This window comes from Sceloporus undulatus, chromosome 6 (assembly GCF_019175285.1).
Source record: "Sceloporus undulatus isolate JIND9_A2432 ecotype Alabama chromosome 6, SceUnd_v1.1, whole genome shotgun sequence".
NCBI classification, from domain to species: domain Eukaryota; kingdom Metazoa; phylum Chordata; class Lepidosauria; order Squamata; family Phrynosomatidae; genus Sceloporus; species Sceloporus undulatus.
The window spans coordinates 26888515-26905640 of NC_056527.1; the positions used below are offsets into that span (position 1 = coordinate 26888515).

The 17126-nt window shown below is 38.6% G+C and overlaps 1 protein-coding gene across 1 annotated transcript in view; it reads right to left on the reverse strand.

The window, feature by feature from the left end:
- Positions 1-229: 229 nt before the first annotated feature.
- Positions 230-17126, reverse strand: part of STAM (signal transducing adaptor molecule) — a 34261-nt gene continuing 17364 nt past the window's right edge. Inside the window, exons 6-14 of the mRNA XM_042474851.1 lie at positions 16824-16914; positions 15439-15631; positions 12031-12125; positions 10349-10437; positions 7453-7540; positions 5816-5870; positions 5003-5156; positions 3795-3970; positions 230-1419 (exon numbers count right to left, since the gene is read on the reverse strand). Coding sequence (XP_042330785.1) covers positions 1179-1419; positions 3795-3970; positions 5003-5156; positions 5816-5870; positions 7453-7540; positions 10349-10437; positions 12031-12125; positions 15439-15631; positions 16824-16914 — 1182 coding nt within the window. The 3' untranslated portion in view covers positions 230-1178. The remainder of the gene's footprint in view (positions 1420-3794; positions 3971-5002; positions 5157-5815; positions 5871-7452; positions 7541-10348; positions 10438-12030; positions 12126-15438; positions 15632-16823; positions 16915-17126) is intronic.

Below are 17126 nucleotides of genomic sequence, written 5' to 3' on the forward strand. Positions count from 1 at the left end.
ATATACTATTCTTGACCCAAACTCTCGAGGCATCAGCAGACATTTTTCCTTAAAAGAAGTGGGCATGAGTGCTACTCATATCTCTAACCTGAAAACATACTTGTAGTCTGTGCGTACATGCAGAGGAAGTATCTTGGGCTATATGGATGCTTTGGAGGAGGATAAAAAGGCCACAAGATTTTTTTTTTAAAAAAATATTACACACAATCAAGTGATCTGACAATTATGATCGTCCTTAAGAAGACTTTAATAAATGTAGTGTTTTTGTTGTTGTTCCAGTTTAAAAATGCCATTCACTCATATCCAATGTATCCCCTCTCTCTCTCTTTGGTGTGATTTCCACCAATATACACAGAATATATTTTTAGCATTCAGATGACATAAAACCAGCATGGAAATGTAAGTTACATCACTTAAAACAATAAAATAAAACAGTTCAGATGTGTTTCATGGTCCCATATGTTTAGCAGCTTGCAAGTTATTATTCCAAAACCATTATTCATCAAAGCAGAATGTTTTCTGAATGCAGAGTGTCTGAAGTTTGAGACCTCTTACTTTGGTAGATAATGTCATCTAGTAGCACCCAAAGGCTACAGGAAGGCAAGACACTTTTGCATTCAATGTACAGTTAATGAAAACTAGACAATTCTGTTTCAAAAACATATCCACAGCCTGTAAGTATTTGTGATATGCAGGTTAGAGTTTTCTCCTACACTTTGAACAAACATTCTTATAAAATCCACGAACATGGTCCATCCGTTCATGATTAATAAAACAGTAATGTAAATTATTTTAACACTGTTATATATTCACATGATCACCACTAATCCAAAAACAGCCACTAACACAAACACACTATATGTACAGAACATATATGCCACAACAGTTTGTCAAGTTGACTCTTCACAAACTAGCCAGTTTCAGCAGACATAAATAATCTTGTACCAATGTCTAGGCATTTTAAAAGGAATTAAATGTCCTAAGTATTTTAACTCCTTTGCAAACTTAAAAAAATCCTAAAAAGTCAGTGCAAATAGAATCGTCATACTTGTTCACCAAGAAAGATTCCTATTAAGCTGAGGATAACCCATGTTTAAGATATTAAGGAATAAACTCATAACATTGTAAACTGCCTTCAGCAGAGGTTAGAGCAGATTAGGAATCAGAAGTCCTATACCCTATAGTAGTGCCTTCTGGGAGTAAGTATTTTGTTGTGATGCTGGAGGTTGTTGCTGTGGTGGCGGCGGCTGGCTGCCTGGTGGTTGGGGCAGGGTCGATGTGACTAAGTTATAGTTTGGCACCTGGGACATAGTTCCAGAATTCTGGTAAGCAGCAATGTCAACAGTAGCACCTGGGGGTGGGCTGTAGACTGAAGCTTGGCTACAATATGTAGTTCCTGGAACAGAACCAACCATTGTGCTGGAAGTAAAGCAGGGTGGAAAACGGTAAGTATTGACAAAAAGATACAAAATAAGGCAGACAAAAACACATTTTTCACTGAATATACATAAAAGAACAAATTTGAGTTTGCTTTCAAACCCAATGAAAACAAAGTTTAAAAAACTAATCAGAGGCCAAGAGCATTCTAACTTAAGTGACTTCACATAGCATGCAATTAAACCAGCTTCTTCAGAGCATTAAGACTACCTAATCAAATATTCTAGAGAAAATAGTTTAGTTCTGCTGGAGGATGTCTGTCTTACCCTTCACAGACGAAGTCTCACAAAAATAACTAGTTCCTGAAAACCTCAGATTTCCTCATCTTTATTTCCTGTAAATTGCCTCTCCCCAATTTTAAAGAAACCTAGAATGGGATTTCTCAGACAGTAGTTTATTTATTACGTGACATTCACGTACTTTTTCTACAATCACCATACAATGGCCTTGGTATCCACTGGGGTTTGGTTCCAGGACCCACAGGGATACGAAAATGTGTGGATGTTCCTGTCTCCTAATAGATGTACTCTCTGACCTTGGTTTCTTGGGCCTTGTTCTCGATTGGTTCACATCTTACTTGTCAGATCAATCTTTTTCAGTGGTCTCGGGTGGTCAGACCTCGTCTTCTGTCCCCTTATCTGTTGAAGTTCCTCAGGGCTCTGTTTTGGGTCCCCTTCTGTTCTCTTTATACACACTCTCCCTTGGCAAACTTATCAGTTCTTTTGGTTTCTCCTACCATCTGTACGACGATGATACCCAACTGTACCTTTCCATCCCTAATCTTTCGCCAGAGCTAGAGCAGCAAGTGTCATCCTGTTTAACAGCTGTCTCCCACTGGATGCACCATCGGCGTCTGAAGCTCAATATGTCCAAGACCGAACTTCTTGTTTTCCCTCCTATTTCTGTCAATAACGGCTCTATCCAGCCAGTCCAGGAAGCCCACAGTCTTGGTTTCATCTTTGACTCCTCTTTGTCATTTATCCCTCAGATCCAGACTACAGCCAAAGTCTGTAGATTTTTTCTCTATAATATCACCAAAATCCGTCCATATCTCTCAGCTTCTACCGCAAAAACACTGGTCCATGCCCTAGTGGTCTCACGACTAGACTACTGTAACCTCCTCTTGGCAGGGCTTCCCCTCTCTCATCTCCACCCATTAATTTCTGTTCAGCATTCAGCTGCACGCATTATTTCACTCGCTCGTCGTTATGATCATGTCTCCCCTCTGTTGTCCTCCCTTCACTGGTTCCCTTTTCCTTTCTGCATCAGGTACAAACTTTTGCTACTCACTTTTAAAGCCCTGCATGGGCTGGCCCCTCTTTATTTAACCGATCTTCTCTCTCCCTACACTCCTACTCGCGCTCTCCGCTCTGGTAGCCAAAGTCTCCTCTCTCAACCCAGGATCTTCTCTGCCCCATCCCGGATCCGTCCCTTCTCTCTTGCTGCCCCTCATTCCTGGAACCTTCTTCCTCTGCATGCATGGCTCATCACTTCCCTAACCTGCTTTAAGGCTGAGCTGAAAACCATATTGTTTAGGGAAGCGTTCTCAGGGAATTTGTGATTGTCATCTGGCTGTCTGATAGATGTGATGTGATTTGTTTTATATTTGATGTTTTTAATTTGTTTTTTTCTTTTCTATATGGTAATTTTATCTATTCCTCTTTTAATTGTTATTATCTTAGAATGTACGCCTTGGGCAGGCTTTTATATACTCTTTAATTTTACCGACTTTGTACAGTGCTGTGTATAATTACAGCGCTTTAGAAATAAAGTTTAATAATAATAATAATGTTCAAGTCCCAGTATATACAATAGCATAGTAAATGTTATTTACTTATATAAAACAGCAAAATCAAGGTTTGCTCTTTGGATTTTTTCTTTCTTTTTTTTTTTTTAATATTTTTAAGTTGTGGATAGTTTAACAGTAAATTTACAGCGCTTTATAAATAAAGGTTAATAATAATAATAATAATAATAATAATAAATTAAGTGAAAGCATTACATCATGCAAGAGTGGAGAAAGAATGAGTCACCCTGAACACAACTAGAAAAATGGTTATTGTTCTGAGAAATCTGTAATTTTCTGCATACTATGTTTTTTACAGGCAATTCTAATGTTGAACATCAATATCACAGAAATGGCATCCACTTATGAATAAACAGCTTCAGGGCTGTACTTTAAATGACATTCAGCCACCAAAATTAGGGCTTGTATTTTTATTTTTATTATTCTGTGCAAATGACACTAGAGAACAAAAGCCCAATTTAAACATACTGCAGATGTCATAAAGGCAAATACATCAAGGTAGTAGTTTAAATTAAATGTAAGTTTGTGGTACTTTGAATTTCACACTTACTTTGTGTAAGATGTCTGAACTGGCTGGTTAGGTAATCCAGGGCTTGCTGCTGCAGGAATTGTGCCTTGATTGAGAGATGGAAGCGGCTCCTGTGGAAGACTGTAACCTTGTACATGGCCCATCTGTGCACCTCCTGGGACCATATATGTATTACTTTGAGGCTGTCCTGAATAAACCTGAAAATACACATACCATATACATTTGTTTATAAGTCGACCTCAAGGGCTGTTTTGGGGGCCAAAATCATGAATTCTGATATGATCCGTGGATAAATCGAGGATCAAACACTGGGGCATGTTACAAAAGATTTAAAGTGGGAAACAAAGCACCACTTCCCCCTCTATGTACCTCACAAGGGTCACAGTCTTGGCAAGGAAAATGGGGAAACAAACCTCAGCGCGCACACTCACACACACACTCTCTCTCCCTCTCCTCCCTTCACCCTCAGGATTTCCAAGGCTCATGATTTGCAAAACGAGGTACAGACCTCTCTCTTCCCTTCACCCTCAGGATTTCTAAGGCTCATAACTTGCAAAATGGGATACAGACTTCTCTCTCTCTCTCTCCTCTTCACCCCCAGCTAGTTCCAAGAGTACCCCCAAACCTGTGTCTTCAGCACGAGTGTAATCCCATCTAACAAGCCTCTGAATCTTAGATTTCTTCACAGGATGCATATTGTTTCCTATCCATCCTAATTCAATTTAATGAACTGGACAGCACATTAATGATGTTCCACAAAAGCTAGAAGGTAATGAAAATTTTGAAATACAGTGCGCCCGCGTCATATGCGGGTGCGCTTTATCCGGCTTTCAGCTTATGCTGAAAACTGCTCGCCATAAAAGGCAATGATACCCGCAGCACCCGCACCATGCCGCTGTCGTGTGCATAAGCCCTAGTGTTTTAAATGGGGCTTGAGCATTTGCACAACTTCCCTTATGTGTGGGGGGGGGGGGCGGAACAGATCCCCCACATAAGGGAAGGGCACCCTGTATTAGGTATATTTTACTGTATTAGTTCTGTATTAAGTATATTTTACTGTATGTTAGCTCCTTATTGCTCCCAATATAACCTTTATATGCATCCTGACAAAACAGAAGGCAGGTATTTATCCAACACAGACCTCATGTGTTACCGCTAGAAGAGAATGCATTATCAAACACTTTGTACCAGAACATTTGCTACCAATCTTGAAACTTCTTTATGCATACCTGAGAGCCAGAAACACCAGACTGAGTCATGTAGTACTGTTGGTTTTGTAGTTTTGAATACATTGAATACATTGGATCCTCATTCATCAACTTGGTATATAATGAGAGTGCCTCCATCACTTGGACATTGAGCTCTGAGAGCTCAGAATGTTTCCTAAAAGAATCATTTTAATATAAATTAATATATTACAAATGAGCATTATGATTTAGTTGCTAACAGTTTAATCTGTTTTTAAGTTTTATAAATAGCCTTTTACAGAAGAGGGGGCATTTTTAACTGCTCCTGCAAGAGCTATGCACATTCAATTCCCCCCCCCCCCCCCCCCCGATCTGAAGACCTAAAATACTACCCAATGGCAGTATTGGGATCCAGGCCTGGAGTTTTCCAAGGATGGAAGTAGGATGGAGAGAATGAAACAACTGCCTCTACATGAGTAGAATATACAAATGCCCCAAGACTAAAAAAAAACTGCCATAAAGGAGCTAATGCTTGCCTTTTCATGAAGAAAAATACAATAGAAATTACCATTGGATATGAAGTAAATGGTTTGTGTGGAAACAACTGTAAATAACCAATTTTTTTAATGCAAGACACTGGCCTTAATCCTACCAATAGTTGCAACCATAGAAGTGTGGGCCCACTGACTCTAGAGCTTACATAATTTCAGGCTTCCTTTAAAAGAATTCAGTCTTTTTTTAAAAAAGCAGCACACTTCCTCCCCCCCCCAAGAACGCTGTTTCTTTTTATTTATTAGTTGATAAAACAAAGAAATTGCTCCTTTAAAAAATTATAACTGTGTTGACTAGCCATACCTGTCAATGTCTTCTAGTTTTTCATCAATGAGAGGTCCCATTTGATGGCACATAGCTAGAAATAAAGTTTGGACATTTAATAATGATTTGTTCATTTCATTTTGAATATTTACAGCCTGCTTCTGTGCCACAAAGACTCTCAGAAAGGTTAAATTGTTAATTAAGACAATTCCCTGCCCTCAGGCTTATCATCTAAAAAAATGTGACACAAAAGGTAAATGAAATGGCAGTGGGGAAGGAGATCAAGCAAAGAATTGTTCTCTGATTACTTTTAAACTAGTGTTTAATTTTATTAGGTGTTAAAAAAATTATTACACATACTGCTATATACCACCTTCAAATATGATTGGGTGAAGAAAGACAATTTTGAAATGAGAAAATACTGTAAAATAAAAAAAATTGCATAGTAAAAGTCAATAGAACTGAGAAAAAAATGTTTAGGAGAAAATTAAGAAATTAAATAAAACTGCTTCAGTTTGCAAGGAAGGAAAGTTTGTAAAGAACTTGTAAAGCATGGGTGGCCAACTTGTGAGGCCCACATTTTGGGTTTTGGAAGTGCTGAGGACTGCACCTTGCTGGTTGGTTTTGTTTGTTAAGTAATTAAAATAATTTTGAAATTTAATGTAAATTATTACAAATACATAACTATATCATTTGTAGGGTTTCATTAATATAAACAAAACTCTTTTTTTTTTTACTGAAAATGGCTACTTAATTTTAATTTCAATTTAACTGACTCCTGATTTAATTGCTGAATTTAATTTAATTTACAGAGCAGGCACTCTGGTTCTTTGATAGCCCACCAATTGCAGAGTACAGGAGTTGCCTGTCCAGGAACGTGCTGCCATTAAAGACAGAGGGGGAAAAGCCTCCCTCTGCATCCGTCAGATCCACTTGTTCTCTGCCAATATCATCTTTCTTTCTTTCTTTCTCTCCTCTTGTCTTGTTGTTCCTTCCTTGCTGCTTTCTCTGTTTTATCTTTCTTTCTTTCTTTCTTGCACTCACTCTGTAGTGGTCTAGATCTTACAGCTGCAGTTGAGCTGCCTGGTGTGCTGTTACAGAGGTGTGTGTGTGAGAGGGGGGAGGGTCTGAGATTATGGAAAAGAAACAGAGGATCACCAAAGAAGAGGAAGCTGCTCAGGGGGCCTGGGTATGGGGCGGAACTCAGAAAAAATAAGAGGAACTGGAAGACAAGCAGATAGGAGATGCACATAGAACCTAGGAATGAGATGGTGAGAAAGAGAAAGCAGCAGGGTTTGGTTGCAGGAGCAGGAAAAGGAGAGGATGTGTGCGGGAGCCGGGTGGAAGAGAAATCAGAATATTTTCAGTCATGGGAAGGGAGGACAAAAGGAAGGTGTTAAGAGCTGATTTATAAAGGCCGAAAAAGAGCTTTTCTGTGAACACAGCAAATTGTGTCTTCTATTCAGCAAGCTGCAACCTTGGATTCTGGAGGCTTTGAATCTTGGGGGAGAGGTCTCCAGAGAAGTGGGAGGGGGCTGCACTAATGGGTCTGGAGGATCACGCTATGCCCATCATGTTGTAAAAGATAACATCTCATGATATGCAGTCGACAGCCTTAGCTGCGGTTAGCACTTCATTGTCACTGCTTGGGGAGAATTGGGTGGGGGGACACTTACCTTCAAGATGGACCAGCTCTGGGAGGTCTGGCTGATCATCACTTGGATCTGCACTTTGCAACATCTGCAACAATTGGTCCATTTTATCCTAGAATATGAGGCAAATATTGAGAACTATGTCTCTAGTATATGTTTCAATGAATTATTTTAAACATTCTCATTGTCTTGGGGGAAATTACATTTTTGTCATTTTAAATTTGAACAGCAGGCACCCCTCAACATATCACAAACTGCTTTTAAAATGACCACTTATTTCCCAAAGTAGTTTGGAATATTCTTAAGTGTGCAGAACAAACTGATGTGCTCCTCAGAACTCTGGAAATGCTAGAAATATTACAGTAATTCTAATATAAAATCTTGTATCATATGCACAAAATTATTTTGCTATCAATGTTGCAACCAAATCTGTAAGTCATCAGCAATAATGTTATATACTATAAGTGGTGATAATGCAGCCTTTTTATTAACAGCAAAAATCTACTCAAAACACTCTGGATGTTTCAAAAGATAAATTTTATAATACTTGCACTGTGACCCATCTAAATAATGTTTCATACATGGATAAATAAACAGATCTCTCTCTTTCTCAGACACATACTCTTGAAGTGATTAAAATTAGGTCATCACCTAATTAAAGCAACACCAATAAATTAATTGTCTTACGTTAATTTATTAAATTTGCAATTGGGTATGTATTGAGTAAGAATGGTTCTGATGAAAACCACCTTTTTTATAATGCACATTTTATGATGCAACATATACCATTTTAGAAGACTGTAATATAGGAGGAAACACCTCTTCTAAAAGTTGCCTCTCATGTTCATAGTTTTTATATTTTACCTTTTTTAAAAAATCTATCAATTAATGGGGGGGGGACTTTCAAAGCAAATCAAATGAATTTAACTGTCTTATCTCTAGCAAGTGCATTGCAACTAAAATACAGCTGTAATAGAACAAAATTAACTAAGAAGTGTAATGAAATAATTTATCAGTATCTTTTTGTATATATGCCAAAGTTTCCAATGACTGTATACTTCAAAAACATAGCACTATTTTAAACTTTTTACCCTATTATAACTTCTATATGTTGCTGTGTACTTTCAAGTCTTTCTGACTTATGGTAACCCTAAGGCAAACCTATCATGGGATTTTCTTTGCAAGTTTCGTTCAGAGCTGGTTTGCCATTGCCGTCCACTGAGTCTGAGAGCATGCAACTTGCCCCAGGTAACCCAGTAGGTTTCATTGATGAGATAGGAATCCAATCCTATTCTCCAGAGATGTAGTCCAGCACTCAAACCACTATGTCATGTTCGCTCTCCATAACTTCTATAAGGAGTTCTGAATTCCAAGGATAGTCAATTACTTATTCTTACATCCCCACCTAGTGGTACAATACCATACATTTAGGAAAGTATCAGAAAATAAATACTGAAATTATGCAAATATAACTCAGAAAAGGTTGTGGAATAAACTGCTATCTAGAACAGTGCTATCTGATTGCTACAAACAGAACATAAGACTGCAGATTCTTCACAAACACAAGGACATGAATAAATTAGCACTATACCATTCAATGGATATACTAAAGAAACTGGCTCTTAATTCATTTCATAAAACCTGTCTTGAACAATGGGTCATCCTGTACACCTTGCAGTATTTGGTGATCTATGCTAAGGATTATTTTTATAATCATCATCATCATCTTTATACCCTGCCCTTCCTACAAAACTGAGGCTCAACGTGGCTTACAGATTAAGATCAATACAGTACATCTAAAACATATAAATATTGATATTAAAATATAATTAAACTATTAGCAATATCAAAACAATGTAAACCATATTGTTGATCAACCATGAATTTATGAGACAAGACACAATCAACTGGGTTAAACAAGGGCCATCTTTATCGACCTAGAACCTACTTAAGACGTAGGGCTGAGCAACATAAGGGGTGGGGATGGGATCTAAATGAGGCCCAGATGTCAAACTTATGTCACCTCCATAGGCAGACGAAACACAAGATCCCAAGGGCAATCCAAACAGACTGGTTGCTATCACGGACTGTCATTTTGGGAAGGCCAAACCTGGAGGGCTCCCTCCAAAGTCCTATGACTTTATGACAGAGTAAACTCCCAGATCAGCCCCAAAGGCCAACTCTTTCACAAGCCCTCCCATGCCCCATTGGAGGCAGGTCCAGAGTCCAGCTCTCCACAACAGTATGTACCTAGCTGTATAGTGATCTAATATCTTCTCCCCCTGCAATTTGTTGTGGATAAAGGTTAATAATAATAATAAGGGACAAGGGTCTGCTGGAATCACCAAGAAAGGAGCATGAGGAGGCAATCAACCCTTCAAACAGACTCATTCTCTTTTCCCCTGCCCATGATCCCACTTGATCCATGGGTCAAGTGCAAAGCATTCTGGTCTCCAATCATGAAGGCCAACAAAAAGCCACCCCACCACCCCACCCACAGTAGTGGTTGTCACATGGCTTGGGGGCCACAATTTAAAATAATGAATTGTTTGATATTTTCATCAACTTGCTATATTATAGGCCTTTTCTTAAATGGAAAAATGTTATATGTAGAAAAGAAGACAATGGAGGGGAGTAGTAGTAGTAGTAGTATCCCGCTCTTTTCCCAGTACTGGGACTCAGAACGGCTTCACAGCATTAAAAAGAGTACAGTTTAATTTTTTTTTAAAAAAAACAGCAAAAAACGTATATTAAATGAAGGGATAAAGGGATAGATGCTGAACAAAGGAGAAGTCAGAACTAGGCAATCTAGGTTTTTCTCTCAAGTTGGCATCTGCAAATCTGCATCAGTTCTCAAGCTGAAATTTTTTACTAAAATTTATCTTCTACAATTTGCAAATGTCTGCATTTTTATACATACTTCATCAATATACACTGGTTCAGGTTCTGGCTCAATTGTTTCAACTTGCACTTCATCACTAAACTGCACTGTTTTCTTCTCAGTTTTTACTGTAAAAATGTGAATGGACAGAAAGACAAAGATTTAATAACCAAAAAACAAACTGTAATGAGTATTTCATTTATAATAAACAGAGTTGGATGGATATTCATGTACATGCAACCAGGCTGGTGAAATCCTTTTGTCTGACTTTTCTTCCTCTCTTCCCTACAAGAAACCCCTCCAGTCTCCTGAAATTGCTATAGAGATGATCAGAGAGTGGATCTGTTATACAAGGTAGGCTAAGGTATAGGGGAGAGAATTAAGGGGGCACCTTCAATGAGCAGAGCTCCAGAAATAAAATATAACTCTGTCCAACTTTCAGCAAATTCCTCCTCCATCATTACCTACATAGCAGGTAGACACCTATATCTGGAGCTGATCAATGCCAGTAAAGTGTGTTCTGTTTCACAAATAAAATACAGTGGGCCTTTGCCATCCACGGGGTTTAGTTCCAGAATGCCCCCATTGATACCAAAATCCATGGATGGTCAAGTCCCATTAAAGAAGAAGAAGAGCCCTCCCTCCATGATAACTGTCATCCTTCGACCTGTGAGGGAGTGAACAGGCAGGCCCAGTTCCACCAGAGCTAGCCTGAAGATAGAGCCCGCCCTCCTTTCCATCAGCCTTGGTCTAGGCCTCAGAGGGAGAAAATTCTTCTGCTTTTGTGTCGTGTCTTTTAGATTGTAAGCCTGAGGGCAGGGAAACTTTTAATTAAAAATAATAATTGTAAGCTGCTCTGATAGCCTTTAGGGCTGAAGGGCGGGGTATAAATACCACAAATAAATAAATAAATAAATAAATGACATAGTAAAATGTTGTCCCTTATGTAAAATGGCAGAATCAAGGTTTGCTTTTTGGAATCTATCTATCTATCTGCTTACGATATATTTTCAAATCATGGATAGTTGAATCTACGGATAAAGAATCTGTGGATACAGAGAGCCAACTGCACATGGTAACATTCTAGAGGACTCCTAAACCTCAGGAAGTTTGGAGTAGGCATCCAGGACAGGGCCTTTAAAGCACTATCCATAAGTCCTCAGTGAGCAATTGTATATGGGGGAGGGGGAATTTTTACCCACTCTGCCTCTGCATGGGATGCCCCACTGCATTTGAGCACACAAGAAGTGATATCACACTTTGAGCAGGGGAGACCTAAACCTCTATCTTGCAGCCAGGTTTGGCTGGTTGGAGGTGATAAAATGGCCCCAAGATTGCATGAAATTTAAAAATTTAGAGTGAGCTGGAGTAACCAGGTGGGTTTGTCCAGCAGGCTGCACAAGTGGGATTTGGGGGTGCACCTTCTCTAATATAAGCAAACCAGTTACATGATAACAGTGCATACTTAATATTGTAGAGCATCCCAGAAGCAGAAATTTGCTTTCTCTGTTCATTGAAAACAGCCACTTCTCCTTTAGGCTAATATTGATGAGGGGAACTTTTCAAGAACAGAAGCTCTTCAAATATGGAAAAGTCTGAGATGATAGTTCAGCAAAAATGTTATTTACAGTGGATAAAAAAATGTGCAGCTTCATATGAGTTTTTTTTAAAACTGTCTTAAGTGGACTGTACTTTTCTGTGTGAACAAGTACACTACTCACTCATTTCTGGTTCAGCAGTAAGATCAGCAGTTACAAAATTAGAAGGAAATAATCCTGTCCCTTGATGTGTTTCACCTTTCCACCAGTTTGGATCACTACAGATTAAAACAAATGGGAAAGAAAGAAAGAAATGTGTGTCTCTGTTTAGAATCTGAAAACAAATGGTCAATGGTCACAAGTATTCGCTGAATTTAATCTCTATCCATCATAATGTACAATTTAACAGTATTCTTTGCTTATGTATACAGTACTGTGCATTCTTTGAGAGACTGCCCTTAAGACTGATTGGGTAGTTGGACAGAATGATTCTGCAAGTTTCTTGGTGAAATGAATAACTGGCAAAACACAATGCTTCTGCAGGAATAATTCCACTGACTATCTATCTGCTAACAAACCAGGTTTTGTTGTCAGCACATAATGGTCAAGATTCTGCACATCCACAATCAGATATAACTACAATGATGAAGCTCTAACATAATAGCTTTATAACTTTCTGACAATGCCACTCCGCAAAAACCTATGTTTTGAGAAAGGCTGTGTCCCACCTAAAAAGGGTTTCCAATGTGCTGCAGCACATTTAGGTACTGGGAAGTCTGCAGCGGTCAAGGTCACAGGGTGCACTGAAAACAGGCAGCTGAAGAAACCTCAAGGGGTTTTGCTGCAACTGATCCTCTGAATATATCCTGCAACTGGGCGAGTACTGCAAACCACATTTCCCACCACCCCAGTCAGCAGTGCCACAGAAACTATTCATTTGGGGCCCAGCCTCTCTGAAAAGGCACAGTTTGGTGGTGTCATTCACTTATTAACAGTCATAAACATGAATCACAAAACTTCCAAGTGCTGGATATGATGCCCATCAATGCTCTCTTCTGAATATTTAAAACTTTCACCTACTTTGGATTGATCCCAGATTGCCTTCTTCTTTACAGAGTAAATGCTACTGGAGCAGATCCCCCTTATAGTTCCATAAGCTGCTCTGCAAGTGTCTGGAGCAGGTTGTTTAGCATGATATTAGACATTCTGTAGAATACTCTTAGCAGTGATATTAGACATGCTCCAACATATGTGTTTTTTGCAGTTCTTTGCAGCATAGCCTGCCCTACCATTCAGCTGAATGAATGTTACCTCAGTTACCTCAGACAACTAATACAGGGGAGCAGCAATAACAGTTGATCTTTGTAAGCACCTCTCTTCTCTGTTAGAAGACAAAGGTCTGTATGCTGCATGGTCTGTTCTACCCGTTTAAGGTGTAGTGGAGGAACCTATTCCATCCCCAGCCTTTAAATAAGGTTTGGCTGATAGTGCAATTAGCTTTCATACATGGGGCGGGGGAACAGCCACCACCTTGTCCACTTCAGATCACAAAATACCTTGAGGTGCCGCTGCTTCCCAGTATATTTCAGGCTACCGTGTATTTTATGGATAATATACATACTAGTTTTACAGTGAGGCCAGGAGATTAATATTAACATGTCCACTTCATCTTTTTTTCAAGACTCGATACTACAGAAAATGATACAAAAAAGCAGATATACCATTTTGGGCCATGGAGTCAAAAGAGGATGTCTGTCTTTCCAAGTTCACACTTTCATCCACTAAGTAATATTTCATTCTTATGTGAAATAAGCATCTCAATGAACAGAGTGAGGCTCCACTCTGCCAGGAGTACTGTTCCTCTGCTCAGGTAGTTGGGATCTATACTCAAAGTACCTTTTAAGTAACTGGCTGAGATAGGGCAAACTTGCCACACACCTTAGCAGTTTGTGTATCTCTTTTTGTAAAAAAGGTCTCAACACTCATTTGCTTTTGTCCATCTATATCTGAACAAGCTTGCCCTTGACTAAGTCACTGGATGGCATTAAGGCCATATGGACTGCCTGTAGCTCAAACCAATAATGCAACTAGCTTCTGTTGCAGTCTATAAGTCTTGGGTCACTCTTCCCATGCAATCGGCCCCTGCTCCATCTGTCAGCCTTGCATCTAACAGGGTGATAACCTCTATTGTTTTTTGACATCTCACTCTCTCTCTCTCTCACACACACACACACACAAATAGGGAATAGATTGCTGAAAATCTCTGATGCATTGGCAGAGGTCTGATAGTCCCAGTCTGCAGCAGATGGTCTGTATGACGCACCACAATCCTTCTCTTTTGCTTCTGTTTTGAAACTGGAGATGGAACAAAGCTGTTCTTCAGAGTGTGTGCAAACTGAATGTTCTAGCTCTGAATGACTACTTGTTAATCACCATCTGCTGTCATTCCCACAAATGATTGAATAACAGGCGCCTCCCCACTAATGGTTAAGTTATAGTCAGTTTTGATGTCTTCCTCCTCATGTAGGCAAGGCAAAACCTATTCCTGGTTGTTGAGAGGTCTCAACTAAAACTCTGAACTATTCCACTGAGGTAGGCATTGTGGCAAGTTGCCCTCACTATCTCTTCTTTTTTACTTTTCATGTTTGACTGCTTTTGTATTCAGACAACATTTTCAGTAGATGTTTGGTAGGTGTTAGTTAAAATAAAAAGTAGACAGATGAAAGTTTCAGGTTTGTACGGTTTTAAAAAAATGTAAAAATACAGAAATATTTGCAAGAGCTGTGAAAAAACCTCTGTTTGTAGCCAATATGAATTGAAAAACTGAAGCAGGATGAGTAGTCCATGGGAAAGTTCACCTTATTCCTGGCTTCTGGATTGTTGTGAGGGTTAATTCACAAGATTATGAACTGCTACTCTGCACCTATCAGAATATTCATTGGACTAAGTAGAACACAAATGCCTGTCCTCTAGTGGCTCCAACCCACTTTTTAAAAAACTGGTATACTGCTAATCAGCTAATGACCCAATTGTAAGTAATCACTAAAAAATGCATTACACCAGAGATGCACTAATGGCACTGTTGTGCAAGCGTGACTAGACACTGTGATACACTGGACGAATTGCTCTGGATTTCAATTCTCATTTATTGCACTAGGTCAGGTAAACATGCATTCACAAATCCAGTTGATCACACTTATAATTTTTGACTGCTGAAGCTTCTTTTATAATAGAAATTAAGGCTGCAGGTTCAAAAAGCAAAGCTGCTGCATGACATGGTGAAACCAAACATATGACTGTAATTTAAATGTGTTTAGTACTCTAATCCAAAATGCAACTGAACTGCAAAAACAGAATGTTGGTACTGTAGTATTCACTGTGAAGGTTCCTTCTCAGCAGGTACAAAGACTCAATCCCTAATAGAGCAGATTATACTCCAACCAGAAAATACAAAGATTTTCCAAAATTATGCACCAATCCTGTCCAACTGAAAGAATGGAAAAAACATCAAAATTATTACTGTATACAACTACTTCTACCCTTATGAATATGTACTTCACAAATGTTGTTTGTGGATTCCATCAGAGTTACCTGTCATCAAGTACAGTGATAAGTTCTCCAGCTTTAAATGTCAGTTCATTATCTTCAGCAGCTTCAAAATCATAAATAGCTCGAACTTTTCGACCCTCATGTTTGTGATTTGTTAAGAGGCTTGAAGTGCTTGGATAAAGACTGGAAAGCGGTGTTTGCTGTTGTCTTTGTTCCTTCAATGACAACTCAATGGCTAGGAAAAAAAGGAATAAAGACAAAAGTATGAAGAAAGTAAGATAAAAGACATCACTATCTGAATTTAAGCCAGTTCAACCCTACAATATAGAATGAAAACTCAAAAAATCTGAATAAAAGCTGACAAATGTTAACAGAGAAGCTGAGGCTGCTGTGAATCCCATGAAATATTCTTCTCAAGGCACAGCTCAGGAACGCACTTACGTCTTAAGAGCACAGAAGTTGTGAAATCCTCTCATTGTATAACCAATATTAAAGCAAACTAACAAAGGCCACTAACTAAACAAAAGCTTGAGCAAAATTCCTTTTCCAATTTCCCTAGGTGGTAACAGTGCCACACCATCTCTGCCTAAAGTTATGCAATCTTGCATAAAATATTAAAGAGACTATCTAGCATTGTTCTCTGTAGTACAGAAAGCGGCAAGTTAAAATATCCCCACCATGCTTACAACATCTGTTACACACTATGCTGAAAATCAAAGCTGTAATGAGAACATGGAGTTAAAATTGAATTGACACAGAAGACATAAAATGACACACAGAAGGAACTCTGTAGCAGAACTGCTTATGTCACTCTGTGGTTGCCAAAATGAATCTATGGTAGAATGCAAATTGTACTGGATTACTAGTTCTTCACCAGTTAATATTCTTGGGGAACACACACAATTATTCAAAAAGGAGCACCATCAAGATACTGCTTTTTAAAAAGCTTGCAGTGTATGAGAATCTCTGTTAAGAGCTCAAGCTTGCTCCCAGAGGGAAATATCCAAGCCAAAAGAAAAGAAAAAAATCAATCATATAAACATATTCCCTTTTTTTTTCTTGTTTACATTATGGTTTCAAACTGTTTTGGAGTACAGTATCTGAATTTTACAACTGCTTCCCTCATAGGATGTATATAAGTGAATTGGGGGGGGGAGAAGAATAGAACTCTATTAGCCATACCAAATTAGGGGTATAGGTCTTTAAAGAGTGACCCTATACTTTTATTTTTGTCTTTCATTTAATCACAAAGCGCACTAAACAAATTTATTATCAGAGCAGTGCACACAGGTTCCCAAAAACATTGCAAACAAATGAAAATAGAAGGGCAGATGACCAATTTACTCCAACCATAGAATCAGTTATTTCTATTATAACATTCTAGAATTCTTTAATAATTTCAAGATTCTCACTATAAAATAACTAACCTTTAGCTAAATCCTCCTCCTCTTTTTTGTTTGCCACTATTCCAGGATCTTTGGCTACTAGAGCTGGGCTTGCTTTTGCTTGTTCTGCAGCCTGGACAAATAAAACAGAATGAAAAGTATTACAAAATTCAGTGAATTAAATCCAGCATTGATAGGCCATATTGAAAACACACTAGTAAGAAATCAATGTATTTTAAAGCATATTTATCCACTACAAGTTGAGTCTCCCTTATACAAAATGCTTGGGACCAGAGGTGTTTTGGATTTTGAAATACCTGTATTTGCATGTAGATAATAGACATC